This window comes from Tenrec ecaudatus, chromosome 15 (genome assembly GCF_050624435.1).
Source record: "Tenrec ecaudatus isolate mTenEca1 chromosome 15, mTenEca1.hap1, whole genome shotgun sequence".
Taxonomy (NCBI): Eukaryota; Metazoa; Chordata; class Mammalia; order Afrosoricida; family Tenrecidae; genus Tenrec; species Tenrec ecaudatus.
In genome coordinates, this window is record NC_134544.1 from 14,839,920 (window position 1) to 14,862,549 (window position 22,630).

Genomic DNA, 22,630 nt, shown 5'->3' on the forward strand with positions numbered 1-22,630 from the left:
ATTTTCCCACATGTGACTGTGCCTTAGTGGAGTCTTCCCTGAGCAGAATATCCTCATCAACCTACCCCACCCGGAAAGTCTGAGGGAAAAATTGTCTTTGCAAAGAGCAAATTACAGAATACTGGCATCTTTATCTTATGATTAGTGAGCATTGTGTTAGTCTGGGTTGACTATAGAAGCAAATTCATAGAGATTCATGTGTTTAAGAGAGAGTTCTATATCAGAGAGTAACTGTACATTAAGAAAACATTCCAGCCCAGTCTAGATCAAGTCCATAAGTCCAATATTAGCCCATATATCCAATACCAATCTATAAAATCCACTTGAGACTCACGAAACACATGCTATGATGCCAAATGCAGGACCATCACAGGAGAGTGGATGGGAAGTCTTGTGGATCCAGTGGCATTGTAAGCATCTCAGTGCTGGCAGGGGTCTCCATGTGGCTTCTCTGGCTCCAGAGGTCTGGCTCCATCAGCCTCTCTCCATGTATCTTCTCCACAGAGATGTCTCGCAGGAGTGATGAGAGAGAGAGAATCTCCCACCTCCAAGGAAGAACACTGGAGTGTCCAGAATCCTCAGGAGAAGGCGATGCCCACACAGAGGCCTCATTGGCTATGACCTGTGACAGGCTGGACTCCATCCCTTCACTCTTAATCCTCTCAAGTGGACAAACAATTATATAACTACCACAAGCATGGAAAAGAGAGGTGTTTCCTAGATTTCAGGAAATCAAGACAGAGGCTACCCAGAGGCTAAATTTGAATTTCAGAAAAACAGTGAATAATTTTTAGTATCCATATGGCCACGAACTATTTAGAGTGCACACATTCTTAAAAATTAGTTGTTTAAGGTCAGCAGCTCGACCTGGACTATTTATATGTGTTTTTTTTCTTTTCTCTTTCGATGTCTATCTATATAAGATAGAGAGGATAAGCAATCTCAAGGAGACAGGAATGGGAGCGATGGTTCCAGGGGAGCATGGGTGAGGAGGAGATGGGGAAGGGAAGCAGTGAGCCAATATAGCAAGGACAGGGGAATAGCAAGGGATCTAAAATGGATGGCAAGAAGGGTGTAGGGTCCCTGGTAATATCTGATCAATTGAGATGTACCCAAGAGGAATTGCTGAGAGAATGAAGGGTGAACATGACAGTGGGGTAGGAGGAAATGGAAAAAAAGAAACAGATGCAACAACAAGGAAGCAAAAATAATAGATAGAAGTATAAATATAGATATGAATATATATAAAGAAATAAAGATAGATGTATTTATCTATGTATATATATATATATATATATTTGTAAATACAACTAGGAAGCAGGTGGACTTTGGACCTCTATTTAAATCCCACCTCAGTACATGAATGGTTTGTTCTAATAATATGTCAATGACCACTGAAGACAAAATGGGTACATAAGCAAACGTGAAAGCTGACGGTGCCCGGTTATTGACTGATATAGCATCTGGGGTCTTCAAGGCTTGAAGTTAAACAAGTGGTCACCTAGCAGAGAAACAACAAAGCCCACATGGAAGAAACATGCCAGCCTGTGTGATCATGTGGTGTTGATACAAGTTCAAAACCAAGTAATAAAATTGATGTGAAGGACCAGAGGCAAAGTAGAGACACGAAGCCCACCTGTATGATAATTGGACAGGGCCACATGGACGGGATGATACATCCAGCGTACAGTAGAGCACTATATCTAGCAACTATCCTCTTGTTCTTTAAAATTTCCTCCTCCCACTACTAGTATGGCCTTAGTTTTACCTCACTAATCTTGTTAGACCTGTGTATGCACATTGGCACTAGTAAGATCTTTCTATGCATGAAATCCAAAATAGATAAACCCATTAGAAACAGTAATGGGTGTAATGATTCCATGAAGGTAGGGGAAGAGAGGGGAGGAAGAGGGGAAGGGAGAACTGATAGCAATGATGACTGTATAACCCCACTGGAGGGGAACAACATCAGAATTTTAGGTGTGTGGTTTCATTGGATGGTGTAAGTTATAGCAAACAACAACAACAACAATAAAAATATTTTCAGTGGTCGGGGGGTGGCAGGTTGGGAAAGGGAGGAGATAAAGGGGAGCTGACATCAAGGAGTTCAAGAAAAAAGAAAACAAATTGTAAATGATGATGGCAACAATTGTACAACTATGCCAGATCTAATGGAACTATGGATTATAATAATATACGCAAGAGCTCCCAATAAAATGTTTTAAAAGTATATATTTGTTGTTCATCTAAATTTTCATTTGGGCGTCCTTCATTTATCTGGAAGCCCTAATGAGTAGCGCTTTTTAAGCGTTGCTCTCAGGTCTTTAGGAGCTCTGGTGGCACTGAGGTGCTAACAGCACTCTGCTGCTAACCAAAAGGTCAGCAGTTTGAGCCCACCAGTCACTCCATGGGTGAAAGACTAGGTAGTCTGTTACCATAAAGACTTATACCCTTGGAAACCCTATGGCACAGTTCCACTCTCATCTATAGGGTCACTATGAGTTAGAGTAGGCTTGCTGGCGATGAGCTTGGTATCAGATCTCCGAGGAGACTGTTAGGGAGTGGGCTTTGGAGAAGAGTCTTGGGAGTCAGGTGGGTGTGGGTGAGACTTTGAGTTTGACCATTTACTTTGAATCTGAGCCTCCGCTTCCCCAGTTTTGAATAATTGTGGGAAGTAATACCTCTTTCAAAATGTGGGTGTTGAATTTGTGATTACATATGAAAAGGTACATAGTCGTTGCTTCCATAATATTAGTTCCACCATCTCCTCATAATATTTTCTTTTCTTTGGGGTTAATAGCTGAGGACACAAATACTTTTACTGGAACTGGGAAGGATACCGTGAACAATACAGTCACGTGTAACACTTTCACCTTCCGCGATGCTCCCATAGTTTAGGGGCAAGGGCTTGGCTGACATTTGGCTCTCATTCGTACCTGCACAGCCCCTTCAAGACCTGAAGACTTCAAGAGATAGAAATCACTCAAGCAAAATCAAACCAGCAGCCCTTGACCTAGTAGAGACATTGCTAGATTGAACTTGGACAACACAATAGCGCTTCCTGTCATTGTTGTTAGTTGCCATTAAGTTGGCTCTGGCCCGAGGCGACTGCATGTGGCAGAGGAGAAAGAACTGCACCAGAATGTTTTTCAGGCTGTCATCTCAATGGCAACAGCTCATCAAATCCTTCTCCCAAGGAGCCACTTATGGATTCGAACCACCAACCTTCCATTTGGCAGCAGAGAGCCCATACCCACCGTACTACCAGGGCTCCTTGATCAGCTAGTAATTCAAGCATTCAAGTTTACCAGAGCCAATGAACTGCCATCATCAAAGAAGCTCTGTATGTTCTTTGGAAAGTAGTGACTTTATCAGGAACGCCCACTTGGGTTTGGTGCTTTATCAGGAAAACAGGGAGGAGGAAGAGTCTGGTCTCAGATGGCTTCCCCAAGTCATTCTCCGTCAGCCTGGGGCGGACACATTTTTATTCCCTCTTCCAATTTCCCAGGCTGGTGAAGAAGAGCCATACAAATGGAGCCTCCAAAGATGGTGACTATTTCAAGCTGGGAGTTTTTGTCTTTATAATGGTTTCTGTAATTATTTTCATTAGAGTTCATTTTCTAATTATGTTCTATTTGAACTAATGATACTCATTTAGAATTCATCTGTAGCCTGCCTAGACAGATGGAACAGAAAGAAAAAAGATCAGTTGACTTGGGCAGGCGGGGAGTTCAAGGAAAATTTGGGGCAACCCAGTAGTGGGTGGTCCATAATTCTGAAAGGAGATGATCCACATGTATCGTATGAACAGCTAACTTAAAAAACAAAAACATTTAAGAAGCCGAGCTATTTCCTGGAAGAGAAATGAGACCAGTCCAAGGTTGCTATTGCTCCAGTTATGGTTTTGGCTTTCCCCAGAGCACAGGAATCTTCACATTCTTTTCAAAACAGCACTAAGGAAGTCGAAAGCTTCCTTTTAATGAAAACGCAATCATCCTTTGAACGTTTAAAAATACCTTTTGAGCACAGGGAAAATTGCTTATTTTACCTATTGCTTGGCTTCCAAGGACTCAGATTGTAAGACTTTTCATTAACTAATAAGAGAGGGGGAGGGGAAGCCATCATTTAAGAGTGTAATTCTCTCAGGATTAACGTCTATGGCTGGGATTGAAAGTCATTCACAATCTTGCGTTCAGGAAACACAACAAACAACTCTGCCCACTACCAGCAGTTACAGGGCACTGCTAAGTGCTTTGAAGAGTTAGTGTGGGGCCGACATCAAGTGCTGGCGGGAACTCCTAGCTACTGGGTCGCTGGAGCAAAATGCAAATGGTGTGGCCACTTAGATTGTAGACCCCCAGCTACCATACAAATCAGAAATTCCACTCCTGGGGTATTGAGCCAAGAGAAATGAATATGTGTGTCCACACAAAAAGCCTCTTTGTGAATGCAGATGGTAATTTCATCCCTAATTGCTCCCCAGTGTCACTCAACTAGCGAGTGGATGAACTAACGGTGACACATCAAGAACACGACTCAGCACTAAAAAGGAACCCACTCTTCTTTTACTCTCTTGTGAAATGTCCCTTCTGTTGTGATGTGTAAGGGAGCCTGGTGGGATCGTGGCTGCCAGTCTCATCGTTGGTAGTTCAAAACCACTATCAGCTCCTCCGGAAAAAAGACTGGGCTTTCTATTCCCATGAACAGATACCATTTTGGAAACCCACAGGGGTCGCTATGAGTCAGCATTGACTCGATGGCAGTGTGTTTGATGTATGCAGCAGGGAAGTGCTAAAGGACTTGAGAGTGGGGAAGAGGATTTTATGATTTTTTTTTTTCAAACTGCAAGGAAACCACCGACTATGTACAATGTACGTGGTTTACGGTGGTGAGCACCTTTCAAAGTACCTTCTGAGATTGTTTGGGGAAAATAAGAACACTCGTGAGGTAGCTTGTAAAGGTGAAGTTATTGAAATCATAATTAGATTTTGCCAAATGGTCCCAGTTTTACAACACAGGTAACTGAAACTTCTGAGATTAACCATCTTGGAAGTTCCTGATAAGGCCAATATATCATTTACAATGCCTGGCTCTATTAAAACCTCAAGCCTAAATTATAACTATCATAATGTGCCTCCACTATTCCTCCTGGAAGAGAGGTAGTTCCTAACCATCACTGGCTTGCAAACCCCTCTGAAAGTGGGGTCTCTGCGGGAAGAAAGCAAGAGTGCTTTATAGGAAAGTTTGCACCGAAGAAGGATAAGAGCCTGTCCATCTAAGTTGTGGTGGAGGTCCTGTGCCAGAGAGGGAATGCTGAACATGAAGGGATGTGTCATGGAGGGCTGGTCAAAGAGGGAGAAGGAAATACCAAACCCAAACCTAACTCACTTCCTTGAGTTTCTTTCCGACTCATAGTGGCCCTCTAGGAAAGATGAGAACTGCCCCTGTGAGTTTCCGAGGCTGGAACTCTTGACTAGGTGTAGAAAACCTCCATCTTTCTTTCCCAAGTATGGAGTGATTTCCAACCGCTGACCTTGCCGTTAGCAGCCCAACATGGAACCACTATGCCGCCAGGGCTCCACCCCCAAATACAACTGTGTTGAAACAATCTCAATTCTTGCTCTTCATTTATTGTTGCTTTTCGCTGTTGCTGAGTGTCCTCGGACTCAGGGGGGCCTGTGTACAGCAGAAGGAAATGTTGCCTGTGCGCATGCCATTTTCATGAAGGGGGGGCCGTTTGAGTCCACCGTTGGGTGGCCATTGGGTCGCTCCATTGCATGCAGGGCTTCCCTGGTTTCAACTGCCCGTCTGCTTGACCAAGCAGGGCGTCCTAATCCAGCAATTGGTCTTTGATGTGGTGTCCACGGTTCAGTGAGCTGAAGTCATCATCCCCGCTTCGAAGGAGCGTTCTAGTTGGACTTCTGGGACTTCACTTTTCTGTTGACTGTGGCTTAGGTTGAGTTTCTGTCACTCCTAACCGAGGGTGCTGACTAGCTCTAAGATGAACATATTCCTGTTTGTCTTCTCCATTTTTCACTGTGCCCCACCTACTTTAAGGTTCCACACTTAGGGCGCCCCTGTCTGTGGAAAGCCATCTTACCAGTATACATCCGAACTCAATGGACCAAGTATGGTGTAGAACTAGAGTGGGGGGGATGATGGGAGATGGGGCTGGGGAGTGGGGCCAGCCTGAACACACAGGGACGTGAGTCCATGAGAAAGCCTTTGATCTACGTCAAGAGCTATGGGGAGCCGTGGAGTGGTCAGCCAAGGAGGATGTGATTAAGTACATGCTCGTGGGAGGGACTTTGGTTGATCAAATGGGTCACATTGAAGTCACAGCCGAATGGATAACGTGTTGATTTTTCTTTTCCCACTCACCTCATCACCTGTCCATTCCCAGCATGCTGTGCGTCCCTCACTAAAAGTAAAAATCCAAGGGCGATTCAAAGTGTGTGGGCAAATGGAATTAAAAGACAATGGAATTTTCCCACGGACTTTTTGACACCCCCTCACGCAGCCACTTGTTTTTTTTTAGGTAGTGATGCTGGAGCCCGACATGTGGAAGCTTCTCCCTGCAGGTAGCCAAGAAGCTTCGGGTCTTACTCGGTCCCAAGGGGTCACGTTCTCCTTCCAAACACTTCAGAGAAGATGGGAAAAGCTAGACGGCCCTCATGCTCTGCTTCTTTGTAGCCTTTGGCTCTCTGGGATCCTGGGAGAGTCAACATGTGGTGGACTGGCCCCAAACACAGATGTCACGACACACCCACCATCCTGGGGAGAAAAGCTAGTATCAGGTGACTGTGAGGATCCAAAGCACCAATCTTCCATGGTGGATGAAGGTGTAAAACAATACAGCCATGTGGGGAAAGGCCGTTTGATAGTTTCTTACAAAGTGAAACATGTATTTACCATAAGACTCCACAATCCCAGTCAAGGGAAATGAAAACACATGTCACCACGTTTTGATATCGCCTTTATTTACCATCGCCCCAGACTAGGAGAATGCAAATGTTGGTAGGTAGGTCCACTGCGATGCATCCATGCCAGGGCACAGGATTCAGCAAGACCCAGGGGACGAACAAAGGGGAGCTACACGGTCACTTGGATGGCTCTCAAGGGCACGATGCTGCAAGCCTCGGAACTCGGGTAGCTACCTCCTGTATGATTCCATGGGTGTGATGAGTCCATGTGTGTGATTCCATGTGTGTGATTCCATGTGTATGATTCCATGTGTGTGGTTCCATGTGTGTGGTTCCATGTGTGTGATTCCATGTGTGTGATTCCATGTGTGTGATTCCATGTGTGTGATTCCATGTGTGTGATTCCATGTGTCTGACTCCATGTGTCTGACTCCATGTGTCTGACTCCATGTGTCTGACTCCATGTGTCTGACTCCATGTGTATGACGATTCCATGTGCCTGACACTGTGGAAAAGGCAGAAAGACGGGCACTGAGAATAACCCCAGAGGCCGGGGTAGGCTGGGAGGTGGGGAGCTGACTACAAAAGGAAACAAGGGAACTCTCTGAGGGGCTAGAAAGAGTCCGTCTTCCTTGTAGTGGTGATGCCTACTTAACTAGAGATTTTTGTCAAAGCTCATAAAACCGTTTACTTAAAAAGCCTGGATTTTACTGTATATAAATTATAAACACACTAAGTCTGAGGTAAAAAAATTATAGTCTTAATTATGTCACTGTTACAGTAAATCTCTTGAAAGAGCCTTAAATACGCATGGTTTCATGGTTTCCTTGCCACTTGAAAAGACACGCTAAGCACTCAATAAAGACGAGTCTGCCTTTCATCTGGGGGAGGGTGTGCTGTACTGCCTAAATCAAAGGGAGCCTCTGAGAGGCTCATGGCAGAATCACGGTGACCTTAAGGATCACCTAGTCTGTTTCTGGGCTTTCCCTGATCCTTAGAAATCTAGAGCTTGACTTACAGGGAAAGCTTTTACTCCACCCCAATTCCCTCCTGAAGGAATTTGGATCTCTGCTGTCACTTCCTCCCAGCACGGGGGGGTCATCCCCAATTGGGGAGAGACACCAGGGACACTAAAAGAGGGGTGGTGGGGGGAGAACCAAACCCAGCCCTCCCCCTACACATACCAGGATCCTACATTTTCCCTAAAAGCCATTGGCTACAAAAAGAGGTTCCCCAGACTCCTCCCTTTATTACACGATTCAATCATTTATTATTTTACGATTGTGAATATCCATGTATATATAGGCGCGTTTCAATGCATTGCCCTGGAATGGCATGGTTCAGATGGCATCTAATCACGTCTTCTCAACAGCGCCATGCTAATTGTCAAGACCGTGTGTGAGATCAGATTGAGAGGCTCCACTTTCTCAGTATGTGATGGCAGCAGGGGTCAATCGCCAGCCTTGTCAACTGCTTGTGGGAAAGGTGTGTCCATTGGGCCTAATTTAGTAAGACAGAGAGGTCCTAGGTGGCTAACAGATGTAGGTTATAGTCGCATCCTTTGACACATGAAAATGAGGTCTAGAGATGGCTTCTGTGTCCAGGAATGGAAAGGTCCCCACCCGCTGGACACAGGTAGGAAGGGACAGACAACAGAGAGGGGAAATGATATCTAATAATTCTGTTTCTACTGGTAACTCCTAAGAGTTCTGCTGATGCTTGGCAATACATTGTCCCCTTCAGTCCCTGCACCAGCCGTAGGAACTAAATCTAGGCACACTTGTGGAAAATAAGCTAAATGATGAAGTAGCTGCCCAAAGTATGCCATGAGTGGCAGGAATAAGTTAAATCAAGGTCGGAGGTGGACATGTTTGTGTGTTCCAGAGCACAAGGAAACAGAGCCACTCTCCCAGCCCCTTGTGACCAAAATGAAGTCACTGTAAGAGACCGGAAACTTTTTCTTTTCAGCAATTTGTAATTTCATTCTAAGATGAGGATTCTCTGAAAGCGGCCCTGCACGTCAGTTTTACTAAAGGGAGTTGAAGGCAGACATGGCACCAGGTGGGCTTTCTAGCTCCTCCTGGGGTCAAGAGAACTGTGGAGTGGGAAGCAAAGTCAGAAGTCACTAAGGTGTCCCCTCATCTGGACATGTAGTTGGGGCGCCTCCTTGGTCAAACCTCGTGGGGCATGCCATTCTCTCACTGGAGGCCCTACCTTCAGGGCCTTGTGGTTCTTTCCTGCACCTGTGGGCTTGACTTCAGAGAGCCACCAGGATTCTGTGCCCATTGCTGGCCCCGCCAGTGACCAATGTGAGGTCCCCACTTTTGTGAGGGTCCAGGCTTTAATAGTTGAAAGGCAGCATGTTCACAAGCACAGCCCACAAGGTGCCTACCATGTACAGAAAGCCCAACACAGCTCTACCAACCAACCAGCCAGCCAATGGCACAGGGGTGGGTCAGTCCAGGTGGGCTCAGGCCAGACCTGAGTTGGGTCAAGTCACAGAACTGTAACCTAAATAAATGGTTAGTGTGGCTTGTATACAAGAGCTCCCAGCCCCACAGAAGGTTCTGCTACATCACACTCAGATTGCTCTTTGAGCATGTGGGTTGACAGCAGCTGCCCATGCCATCTCCCGGTGACCCCGTGGGTGCAGAACAGGACTGCACACGGGGTTCTCAGAAACAGAGCCACAGACCTGTCATCCAAGGCACCTCTGGGCAGGTCTGAGCTGCCAATGTTCTGGCTTGTCTTCATCAAACACTTACAGTTCGCCTCATTCAGGGACTCCTAAGGTGTGGGAAAGGGAGCACTCTTTCTGCCCTCGAGTAGCTCAAGGAGATGTGGCAAAGACGCACCCATCCAAATGAGATGCATCCCTTTCTGTTTGAAACCACCAGCTACTCCTTGAGAGAGAGGGGGACTTCCTGCTCCCTAACGAGGTACAGTCTCAGAAACCCACAGGGGCAGTGCTACCTGGTCCTAGAGGGTCGCCGTGAGTCGGCATCAACTCGAGGGCAGGGAGATAGATAGATCGTCAGAGCAAGGAATCTGCTGTGCTCACGTCTCAGAAGAAACACTCTGGACCAACAGCTCCAAGGTTCGGTGCCACACACACCACAGAGGTCAGGAATACATCTGGCCACTATTTTAGAAAGACCACGGCTTGAGCAAGAAACATAATAAAGTTTTTTAGGATCAAATAAATGTCTTTGTAATCCTTGATCACGTCTCCCAACCCATTTTTATGTTTCTCTTCATTCCACCCTCTTTACATGCGCCACGCAGACAGCTGTTCACATCCCATCCCTCATGCCATTATTTTGGGATCAATACCGAATGAGTTGGGATCAGCGTGGAACAGAATACAACCTTTCCCGGAAGTTAGACAGACTCGTGTGGATTTCTAGGGCATCTTTTATGTAAGGAACCCACAGCACTTTTCCTAGTACCCACTCGGGCGTCCTTTTAACAGCACTGGCTAGGCGCTGGTAAAAATCCTTGTTACTGACTTACAGGAGAAACAGCAAAGCACCATAAAACCGGGTCACCCTACAAGTAAACGGGATACTGGTGAAGTAGGAGTCTTCAAAAAGTGTGTGGGAAAATCCCATGATCTTTCCCTTCCATTTTCCCAGGAACTTTGTACAGTCCCCTTGTTCTGATGATGAAGGGATCAAGGGTAGCAATCTGGTTTCCCAGCTCAGCATTCTACTTCGTGTACTACCTTTTGTTTAAATATCACAAGGTAAAAGATATCGTGATTTCTCCCATCTTTAGAACCTGTCTTTGGATGGATGGATAGGAATAAACGGGCAGAGCAGGTCATCTGTTATTTCCTGTGGTTTTTCATGTGGCTCAAGGGCCTATCGCCTAGAGTCAGCCTCTGTTTCTGCATTGAAAGCCAACCACCATCGGAGCATTTCCAGAACTACCACCAGTTGAGAGAAACAACGACCAGTGGCCATGCCGGGCATCTGGCGTTGGGGGCCACTAGAGCCCTGGACAGTAGCTGTGAGTTGCGCTCTCCTAGCCTGCCAGAAGCGCAACCTTCTTTTAACTAGCTCAAGTATTTTAGCTTTTCCCCACAGGATCTGAGGCCAAGCACTCCCTGGCCACCACAGGTGAGACCACCCTGAGGACTCCTTCCTCTCCACCTGCCTCACCCTCTCTCTGATCCTCCCCAGAGGACTGAGGACAAGAGAAGACATGTCTCTCCAATAACATCGCTCACACTCACAATAGGAAGCCAGCTGGTTTTTAATTTAAATGCACTGGGAAACGGCAATCACATTTTCCATTTCTACAAGGCGGAATCTCAGACGTGCAATTACTCGGGAAGAAAGCGGGGCAGTCGCCTGAATACATGGCGGCCGTTCTTAGCTAGGAAGAGAAAATATAAATAAATAGTTCGGCTTTTTATCCTTTCATTCTTGAACTGCCCCGGCGCCTCCTGTCCCTTTGTGTGCACGTCTTATTAATTTCCCACATCGTTTCCAGAGAGGAACCCAGAATAAGAATGGCAGGCTGCAGCAATGCGGAGATTTTATTAACCAGGCACCCAATTGCCTCTGCCCGAGCGAATAAATAAATGAATCTCATTCAAGCTTTCTCTCGGGATGGTGGGGTGCAGCAAAGAGAACCCCTGCATCTCGGTTCTGCTTATGGATTGCCACAAACAGAAGAAAAAAGGAGTCCCCTCTCCCCTCCTCTTAGAAAATTGAAAACACAAGAAATTTTTTTCAGAAGACAAAAGCTCTTCCCTCCGGGTTTTCGCATTTCTGGCCTTCCCTCAAAAGCGCTGCATCAACCCCCACTCCACAAAGCCAAAGGCAAAACATGGGCACTGAAGAAGGTGGTCGCGCTTAGGAGGATGCTCATGACAAGTTTCAGATGATCTCAACAGGATGAGGGGGAAAATACCCCCCAAAATATTCTGAGAAAGTGAAATACAGATATAAATGAAAGCACAGATCCAAATAAAACAGGAAATTTGATGAAACTAGATGTCACGTTCTAGAGCCAGTGAGGCCGCATGAACCCCCAGAACGATTGCCCTGAGGAAATCTTTCAACTGTCCCCTGGGCTCTGCTCTGAGTCAGAAACCACAGTGGATCTGCGTAAGCATATCAGCCTGCAGCAAGGTGCTCTTTCAAAAAATGATCTAGGTCAGGTCACCTTGACAACAGCAACTGGAAAGGTTAGATGAGAGGCTCAGGGGACAGTGACTGTAAGCCAACGTGGGGGGGGGGGCAAACCTTGAAGAATGTCATCAAACTCCTCCAGGGCCAGTGATGAGAGGGGCGATGCCTGGAGGTTGGAGAGAATGTGGGGTAGAAAGGGGGAACTGATTACAGGAATCTACGTATAGCCTCCTCCCTGGGGAAGGGACAGCAGAGAAAAAGGTGGGGGGAGATGTCAGACAGTGTAATATATGACAAAATAATAATAACAATATATGAATGATGAAGGGTTCATGAGGTAGGGGGAGTGGAGAAGGAGGGGGGGAAATGAGCAGCAGATATTAAGGACTCAAGTAGAAAGCAAATGTTTTGAGAATGATGATGGCAACAAATGTCTATATGTTCTTGACACAATGGATGTATGTATGGATTGTGATAAGAATTGTACGAGCCCCCAATAAAATTATTTAAAAATTAAAAACTAGAGGAAAAAATCAGAATGTCATCAATGCCAGTGAGTTGACTGGGACTCATTGAAATTACTGAAATGGTGCACGACTGTGTATGTTTTCACTAACCCGCCCCCCGAAATGTCATAGAGAGAATTTACTGATGAAATTATGTTGGGGCAGGAGAGAAAACTCCTAAAAGAAGCTAAAACATGGATGACCTAAGAGGAGCCTGGGTTACAGACGTGTGAACTGCATACAACTTGCAATGAGGAACTGCTGTAAACCTTCTTACACTAAAAAATTCAAGATACATACAATGGTTGTAATAACAAGTAGGCACTACTTCGGGACACATATCAAAACATTATGACTCTACACTGCATTGTTATGTTAAAGATGCCTTAGTGTATCTGGAAGCCTTTATTTAAAATCACACAGAGGATGGTATCCTATATATGATAAACGAAGACAAATATTTGTCTAAGTGACATTAGATACCAATACCTAACGGTTCCAACTTACATACAAATTCTGCCTACAAATCTGCTTTCAAGACAGGCTTAGGAATGGGGGACCGCCTGGCCCTCTGTGAATGCCTGGTTACGGGACAGTCCTGTTTCTATGTGAGGTGAAGGGTGGGTAGAGGTGGTCATGTAATTTTGAACAAAGGTACCAGGTTTGGAACCAGCCAAGTGGAAGCCCTTGAAAGGCTTCATGAGGAACGAAAAGGCACTGCCCTGGAAATTCTGAACTCAGAGCTGAGGTGTCAGGTGGATATCCCATTGCAAGTTCGGGCCCACCCATCTATTGCAAGTTCGGGTCCACCCACCCTGTTCCTCTGTCCCCAATCCTGGGCCGTTCCTCTGTCCCCAATCCTGGGCCATGAGCTTATTTCCACTGGACACATGGAAGGTTGGCTGGGGGGTTCTGGGGAGCCCAGGAGTAATGGGGTCCCACTTCCAGTTCCAAGAGGTGGGAAAGCCGGGCTCTGCAGGGACGCGCTGCTGGCTGTGCGGCCCAAGAGGCGGTCAGCGCCAGGCCCGGGGAGCGCGAGGCACGGGCTCCTGCACCCCCTGCTCCTGCACGGGTGCAGCCGCTGCCTCCTTGCCTTCGCCCTTGTCGCCCTGGTCAGCCAGGCGCGCACCGCTGCCGGCGAAGGTGTCACAGCGCGCCGAGCTCTCCTCCTGCACCGGGCGCCCCGGCTCCCCGGGCTCCGAAGGCTCCCCTCCGCCGCCTGCCGCAGCGCCTTCCTGCGACGTCTGGCTGACGTAGACCACGATGATGTCGCCCTTGAAATTCATGACCTGCCCGCTGGAAATGAACGTGGAGTTACTGTTTCCGGTCACATTGCCTACAGGGCGAGAGGGAGACAACAGGGAGAAGGTGACTCCGCGTTTCTCATGACAACCAAGCGAGGGGTCAGGGCGTCCAGGCCTCACAGAGACACCGGAGGAGGAGCCTGTCTCCATGCCACCTCCTCTCTGACTGGGGCCCTGGGCATGTGAGGCCTTTGTCACCCAGCTAGGTGACAGCTAGGGTAACCTAGGATCCTAGCTCCTAGGAAGCATCCAGAGCCCATTCCTGGTGGGCCACAGGCCAAGGGGTCTAGGCAGAGGTGAATAATGCCTAAAAAATGGTCACGTGGTTTAAGCATTGCCACACACATCAGAGGGTCGAGTCCGCTCCCTAGTTCCTGGGAAGAAAGGACTCCTGGCGGACTACTGAGAGAGTAGCCACCCAGGCAAACCCGGGTGCGCAGTTCTTCTCTGAAACACACGGGGTCGCCATGAACCAGAACCCATTCAAGGGCAATTGGTACATTTCCATAATAGATTTTTTTTAACTTTTAGGAAAAAGATTTTAAAAACTAAAATGGGAAACAAATCCTGTTAATCCCACTTTCCTTCTGATTCCTCTGGGAATTTTGCCCTTACGGGTTCTAGAATTTCTCTCTGTGTGACCGGGTTTCACCAGTCTTTGATGAATAGGTCTTTAAAAAAACAAACAGACCAACAAATATTAGGACACCTGCTTGCCTCATCATTCTTCTGTATCAGAGACAAAGCTCCAGAAATTTCTCTGACTAAAGGAATGCCCCAAACCAAGCAAACCCAGAACGCCCTACACTCAGCATCATGAGCAGAATCTTCCAGCCCGACCTGCAGATGCGACCATATTTGTTTCAAAATGCTTTCCTCCCCGTCCCTCCCACTAGTCACACTACTCATCTTTTTTTCTCCTCCCTGGTAGCCAGCCCAGAAAGAGCCCTGTGGCCGCTGTCCAGTAAGCATTGGACTACTAACCTCAAAGTCAGCAGTTCAAGCCCACCAGCCAATCCACGAAAGAAAGATGAGGCTGGCCATCCCCATAAAGATTCACAAAGAGTCAGAAACCCTGTAGAGCAGGGGTTCTCACCCTTCCTACTGCCACAACACTTCAATACTGCTCCTCATGTTGTGGTGACCCCCAACCATAACATTATTTTCGCTGCTACTTCATAACTGTCATGTTGTGACTGTTGTGAATTGTCATGTAAGTTTCTGATATGCAGGATGTATATTCATTGTCACAAATTGAACATAATTAAAGCATAGTGATTAATTACCGAAATAATATGTAATTATATATTGTGAAATATTTATTTCTAATTACAAATAAATGACATTTTGTCTTTGAAGCATGGTGTAGCATGGGTAACAGATTTCATGCTGGGTACTCATAGGTGGGCGTATCTGCATGTGGGCCTACCTGCCTGGAGACGGATAGCGGAGCGGTGTCTTAGTTCCTAAAACCAGGGGAAATAGGTGTTTTCCGGTGGTCTCAGGCAACCCCTGTGAAAGGGTCGTCCGAGCCCGGGGTAGAGAGCCGCTGCTGTAGAGGCTCAGTAGGAGTTGGAATCATACTAACGGCAGTGGGTATGGCGGCCTAGCTGAGTAATCAGTAGACAAATAAATTAGGTTTCTGTCACCATGCTTCAGGAAGAAATCCTCCTCAAATTTGGACAATGTGGTTTGGACAGTTTGAGGAAAATGCCGTGGGCATACAGACCATTCCTTTTGGGGACTCTTGCCTCTCATTTACCCCCACCCCCCACTGAGAAGCCCAAACCAAGACACATTGAAAAGCCTGGGGAAAAATAAGGATTTCAAATGTCAGCAACAAATTCAAAGTCAGTGGGAAACCTGGGTTCCTCCAAGGGGCTGGGGTCTCCCCTAATATGGGATCTACACTAAGATGTGTGTGAAAAGCCCCATGCAGCATGGGGGGCGGCACCTACCAACTAGGCAGACTGACCTGGCTCTCCAGTCCCTCCGAAACATGCCATCAGGAGCCCGTAGCACCCGGTGTTCCCTAAACCAGGACTCTCCCCTAACCCTCCTGTTCCTACCAGCTGCCGTGTGGGTTCCCAAGGCTGTTTCTCCCAATTGGCCTCAGTCGGAAATTTAATTAAGTGCATATTATGTAAAGTGATGACATATAAATGCAGAAAAAAGGGGGCGAAGGGGAATATTTCTATGAAAACTAAAGCCAATGCTTTGCAAGAACCCAAGTGAAACTAGGTCACTAAGAGGAACCAGCCCACCGCTGGCCTGTGCGGCAAGTCCTCCAAAGGGCAAGACGCAAACACGAAGCATCCAGAATGAGGCTGAACCACGGATGGTTTTTGCAAATGTGTGTGACCACAGGCCACACTAAAGAAGGGAAACTGGACATGTAGACAGCATGGTTGATAACAAAAATTAAAATGAAAAAGTTTAGGAAATTATAATCAGCCAATAAATATGGCCCCGTATTTAAAATGCAATCAGTGTGTGAATGCAAGTGATAAGGTTAAGTTTAAAGAGTGCTTAAGATATGAACTATAAATATAATCCTCTGCTTTCAAGGGCTAGTTCGAGCAGCGCCTCCTATAGCTGCAGCAGCAGGAGGGGGCCTGGTAGTCCAGAGTTTTTCTAAATGAGGACATCACTGGTTAGTAGAAAACATCAACGCAAGGGATCAGAAACACTCTGTATCATAAATGTTCCACTCTCATTTAAAAACCCACTCCCACCGGGTCTGTTCGGACTCATACTGACTCTGCAGGGCGAAGGCCAACTGCCCTCTAGGGTTTCCGAGACTGTGAAGCTTTATGGTCTATCTTTCTCTCGTGGGGCAGCCGGTTGGTTCCAACCACTGTGCATTCTTTCGGCAGTGGAGTGCTTTATCCACTGTGCCACCAGGGCCCCTTCAGAACACACCGGCTGCACTTCATGAAATCAGTACTCTCCAGTTGCCTGGCTGTCTTCTCAGTACAGTTCCTCCCCACTTTGTTACCACACCATCAACTGCTGGTTCCGGTTTGTCAGCAGAACCCCTCTAACCACGAGAGCAGCGGCTCTCAACCTGCGGGTCACAGCCCTGCCCCTTTCCCAGGGGTCACCCGATTCATCACAGTAGCAAGATGACAGTGATGAAGTAGCAACGAAAATGATGTTATGGTTTGAGGGTCACCACCACCTGAGGAACTGGATGAAAGGGTCACGGCATGAGGAAGGTGGAGGACTGCTGTTCTAGGGGTTTGAGATTCATTCTCATCTCTTCTCATCCTCATCATACTTGGATTTCTGCTTGTGGTATGGCTCCCCATGATTTCGACATCATTTTTATTGCATTTTCCAGGAAACCCTCATCATGAATCCATTGAGATCGCCAGTTCGTCTGCGGTTCAGTTAACAACTTGTATTTTTCACTATCACATCTCCGTAGGAAGACTTTTATCCCCCACCAGTGCCTGGTGGCAAACAGTATCTTTGGTGTTGGGATTTTAACATTTTGGTATTGAACCAATAACTGTGGGAAGGAGTCTGGGTGGCCTCGTGGATTACACATCATGGGTTACTGACCACTAAACCACCGGAACCCCTAGCCAACTGCTCTGTGGGAGAAACACGAGGCGGCTTCCTATTCCCATCAAGATTCAGAGTCTTGGAAACACAGAGGCAGTTCTTCTCTGTCCCATAGGGTCGCAACGACTCATAGTCAGCTTGATGGCAGTGGGTCTAACTCAGGAAGAAGTACAACCAGAAGGTGCCTTAGAAGCAAGGCTGGCGAGACTTTGCCTAATGTACTTCGGACATGCTATCAGGAGAGACCAGTCCCCGGAAAAGGACATGTTTGGGAAAGTTAAAACACAGCAACGAAGAAGACCCTCGAAACGAAGGATTGACACCGTGGCTGAAATTATGGGCTCAACAATTCCAATGACTGTAAGGGTGGCAGAGGGCCGAGCAGTGCTTGATTCTGTTCTACCCAAGAGCTGACTGGACAGCACCCAAGAGCAACCGAACTCTGATTTCTATGCTTTCCCCAAATGGAACTCATCATAACCTTTGGCTCAATGGGTCAAGGGCGAGAAGGCATAAGAACTCCCTAACAATTGGGGTATAAAGAAAAGGCATCTCAGAAGAGTAACAGCCCCTCAGACAAGTTTACTTGTCAAGTGTTTTCTTTATCAGAAGTACCACTGACAAGGAAAACCTAACTCCGGGGCCTACGCCCCATGCCGACTGATGCGCCAGTTGCACAGTGTGGCGCCGGGCAGGTGGCAGCAGGCCTGCCTTCATGGGTGTGTGGCATGTGCAGGTGTCCCGCGCCGGGTGCTCACAAGGGCCTCACGTTTTGTTGAATGGACTGAATGCTGCCTTCATCGTGAGATGCTTATTAATATTTGGGGCATGACCATTTTCACTCTACCAGCTCTGTAGCTGGATTTGATTGGCAAGGTGGCCTTGGGGGGTCCCCCCTGCTGTTCTGATTCAGTGGCACTGTTGGTGGTGGCAACAGCCTCTAATTAAGAGGTGCTTCACCACTCCAGGGTGTTTGCCACTCAGATCTTCTCCACGGCGGGCGACTCACGTTTCTGGGGAACGCCGAGGGCTCCGAAATGCAGATCTCTCTTGTGTGCTTTCCTGATGTTCAAACCACCTGTCCCCGCTCTACAATTTCCAACCATGCTTTTCTGATGTAGGGCCGAGGCCTTTGCATAGAGAGCGGGCCTCCCGGCTGTCTCATTTACATGCGCCTTGAATGCTCTGCCTGCACCATTTCCAGGGTGGGTTTCTTACATAAAAGTGGAATGAGCATTTAAACAGCAGTCGCCATGCAGTCTAAGCACAGTTTTTCAGAGACGTCTCAGCCACCTCGGGCTTCACCGCAATTGTTTCAGCAGCTCTTTCTTTGCATTGTCCCCAAACACTCAACAGTTTTCGTAGATGCAATGCCCACGCTCATCAGACTCGGTGGGGATTTTTGTTGTTGGTTGTTTTGTTTTAAACCAGTTCATAGAACACGGTTGTACACCACAGGACCGTCTGCCCTCATTCACAGGATGGCGACAGCGGTGGGAGCCAGGGCTTGTCGAAGGAAGCACCAGTAGTGAGATCAGACCGCTTCTTTCACATGGGAGCAGGGGTGTAGGCTAGTGCGGGCTGAGATGAATGCAGGGCCTCTGGTCCAGTCATCAGGGTAAGAGTAGCCAAGTCCAAAAGCGGCCCTCGGTGCTGAGCGGGCCAGGCTGGCTACACGGCAGACACCAGCTAGATGCTGCTTCGCACATGCGCATTCACAGAGCCGCTGCTGTTTTCCCTCTTCTGCTGGCTGCTGGTTTACTGGATTAGGTGCTGGGCTGCTAACCACGAGGTCAGCACATCAAACCCATCAGCTGCTCTGCAGGAGAAAGATGAGGCTTTCTACTCCCGGGAAGACTCTCAGAAAGCCATAGGGGCAGTTCTACTCGGTCCTATAGGGCCACCACAAGTCAGAATCAACTTCACAGCAGTGAGATGGCTGACTGGCATGGTTTCCAGGATGAAGACTGGCTAACAACCATTTTTGCCCATGGTGTGCCCTAATGCAGACTCACCTCAAAGTCACCTAGTGACATCAGTGAGGGTCCCTAGGTGCATACGTGGTGATTGAGGGGACTAGGACTTTAGGGGCTACCTGGGAACAGGAGGTTCGGACAGAGGGGAGAGAGCATGGGTCAGAATATTCTCTGGTCTCGTCCTGCCTGGTGCTTTACTGGCTGTGAAGATTTGAAACGAGCCACTTAAGTCTCCAGATGTCAGTTTTGTCATCCGTAAAGTGGGTATCAATCATCAAGACCTTTGAGTCTGGGTAGGTGCCTGCCAGGCACAGAGCTGGCACACTTAATTTTTGGATGGATGGATGGGTGAGTGGGTGAATGAATGGGTGGATGAATGACCATTACCTGGCACACTGGCATAGGGATCAAGTGGGGCATTCAAATGTAAAATGCTTGGCAAATTCGAAGTGAGGTTCCGACTAAGTTCACATGGAAGAAGCACTCCAGCCTGTATAATCCAGAATGATAACTAATAAGAGCTGAGGGAGGGAATGGTATCATGAACACCCAACTGCTTAAAATATAAACACCCAATTTGCAGAAGGCTGTGCATGACAATGGGAGCCCAAAACTCATTTGCAGGGTCCCCATCTGGATTAACTCCCTGGTGAATGCCCTCTGACCAGAGTTCTAGGATGTGACTAACCTCGCCATCTGATGGAAAACACTGTAAAATCACTTAGGGCAGCTGTAATCGGCTTAAAAATGCAAAACTTGGTCATTTGATCCCCCTTTGGACTCCTTGTGAAGGTGTTCTGGCTTTTAATATTTAGTCACAGACGCAAGGACAGCATTAGCACCTCTCGAGTGTAACGTCAGTGCTTGTGAAACCCGCCAGGAAAGAGAGATTCTGGAAATGAACTGAGTATTTATATCAGTGGTTCTCAACCTTCCTAAATGCCATGACCCTTTCACACAGTTCCTCATGTTGTGGTGACCCCCCCCTCCCAACCCCAACCATAAGTTATTTTCATTGCTACTTCATCACTGTCATTTTGCTACTGTTTTGAATTAGGCGACCCCTGCCAAAGGGTCTTTCAACCCCCAAAGGGGTCGAGACCCACAGGCTGAGAACCGCTGAGTTACATTCCCTCTCATGCTTGTCCTGTTGGAAGAACTGCATATGTCTTGGAGACTGAGAGGCCCTTTCCTCCGATCTAACCTACTTGTGCTTTCTTTCCTGAAATCAACAAGCACTATGACTGTCTCTGGTCAGAACACCCATTCACAGGCTTCTACACCAACTCCGAGACGGCACCTCCCACTAGGCTGGTCAGCTGTGAGGGAATGCGGCACTGGACTAACTCAAGATTTAGGGTGAGTTGGCAATTTCAAGGGGGGCATCAAAAAGTTCATGGGAACATTCCATTATGTTTTCATTCCATTTATCCATGAACTTGCTGTAGCCTTCTTGTATACTGGAGTTCTGACTTGCCCTTCCTTACCCAGAGTGAGCATTCCTTGACATTTGTTCTCTTCATTTCAGACCAGAAGGTTTTTAACAAGGTCACATGGGTCGACCCGAGTGGGGCAAGCACTGCGCCAGGAATGGTGACATCCTGGACTGCCATGTTGGAAAGTGGCACCACAATTGTCTGCTTTCCACAGTTGCACATGCCTCTGAAGGTGGTAACTCCCTCCACTGAGGACCTGATACTCTTAGGACACTCTGCTGCTAGGGGGCATGCTCCCTTGTTGGCTGTGGGTAAGGGAGGCAGGTATAAAGGGAGGCATGTGTGGAGGAAGCCTAGCCAAGATGGCTTCGAAAGGCTTACCTTTTTTCATGGGTGCCATCAGTCCATCGTATGCCCAAGCTCACCCAGAGCAGCCATTGGCAGGGACAGGTCAGTGTTTTTCCTTACTCTGTGGTACACAGGTGATACTCGATGGCACAGTTTTAGGGGAGTTGGGGTGTCTGGTAAAGGCACAGGATTCACCAGCAGACACTCAAACCATGACTGTATCACCTGTTACCTGTGTGCTCTGGAGTGAGGCACCTGCCCGATACTTCTGTGAGGCCTTAGGAAGAGAAGCCACACACGGCACTTAGCCAGCATCTGGCTACCAACATGTAGGCTCCCACGGACAAAACTGTCACCTCTAAGGCAACGCTGTGATACAGACAGAGCTGCATTTGAAGACTACCCACAAGGGAGCGTGAAACACCAGAATGACACAGGAGGATTTTTACAGGACGCTTGAAGGGTTTCTTACCTTTAGATTAGCCGACTTACTGTTCAATGAGACTACATTAGGGACATTTGCAAACAACTGGGATGAGTGGAAAACAGTCTTGAAGAGACAAATGAGTACTGGAAGGGCCATCGGTGCAGATAGATGTTCAGACCTTGCGAAGCCCATGAGTTACAGGGAGGTTCTATAGCACTGGCATTTTTTTCAGGCCGAGAGAATAAGCTTAATTTGGAGAACTCACAATCCTCAACAGAATTAGCATTTTTGAGCAAGGTAACGCTTGCTTTTTTCCCCCTAAAGCTCATTATGTTGTTTTAAATGCATAATTTATGTGAATATTAAATCGAAAGAAGGATGGCAAATAATACCACCAAATTGTCATGTAGATTTTCTTCCCAAGGAGCAGAACTAAAAATACACACAAGTACACTCAAATTATCCAGGCTACATTGGGTTCTTTTTCAGTGTTTTTTTTTTTTAATTTATATTTAACCCATACCCCTATCATGTGATTTTTTTTTCCTTTCTGCAGAAACGCAGGCCCTGTTTTGGGCATTTGGAAGAAACTGAGTAGATGATGGTAAGGGAAGGCGCGCCTAGAAGCAGGATCTAAATCGTTCCACTTTGACTCATACTTGAAAATTACTTAGAAAGGTTTATGAACCAAGCCCTTCCAAAGGAGCCTAATTAGTACAAAAAGGGTGCAGGACAAAATTAAACGAGGTCTAGAGTCAACCGCTTTCTCTTTCCTTTTGAAACCACGCCTGGGCCCTTAGTACTAGAATGCTGAGTATTAGCTCCAAATAACCGAATTACGAAACGCCACCTTGACCATCACGATTCAGGACCAAGGAAAGAATAGCTGCTCTTTCAGTACTTAGCTAAATGTGAAGCACACATTAGTGAGTAGAGGGGCCTTCTCACAGCAAGTTAATAAAGCCAGAAATAGAGAACTGGGTGTGAATGAGCTGCCAA

General features: G+C 47.1%; 1 protein-coding gene across 1 annotated transcript in view; it reads right to left on the reverse strand.

Annotated features, from left to right (window-relative positions):
- Nucleotides 1-13,570: 13,570 nt before the first annotated feature.
- The window catches only part of TNFRSF11A (TNF receptor superfamily member 11a), a 66,121-nt gene continuing 57,061 nt past the window's right edge, over nt 13,571-22,630 (reverse strand). Inside the window, exon 10 of the mRNA XM_075533213.1 lies at nt 13,571-13,906. Within this exon, the coding sequence (XP_075389328.1) occupies nt 13,584-13,906 (323 nt within the window). The 3' untranslated portion in view covers nt 13,571-13,583. The remainder of the gene's footprint in view (nt 13,907-22,630) is intronic.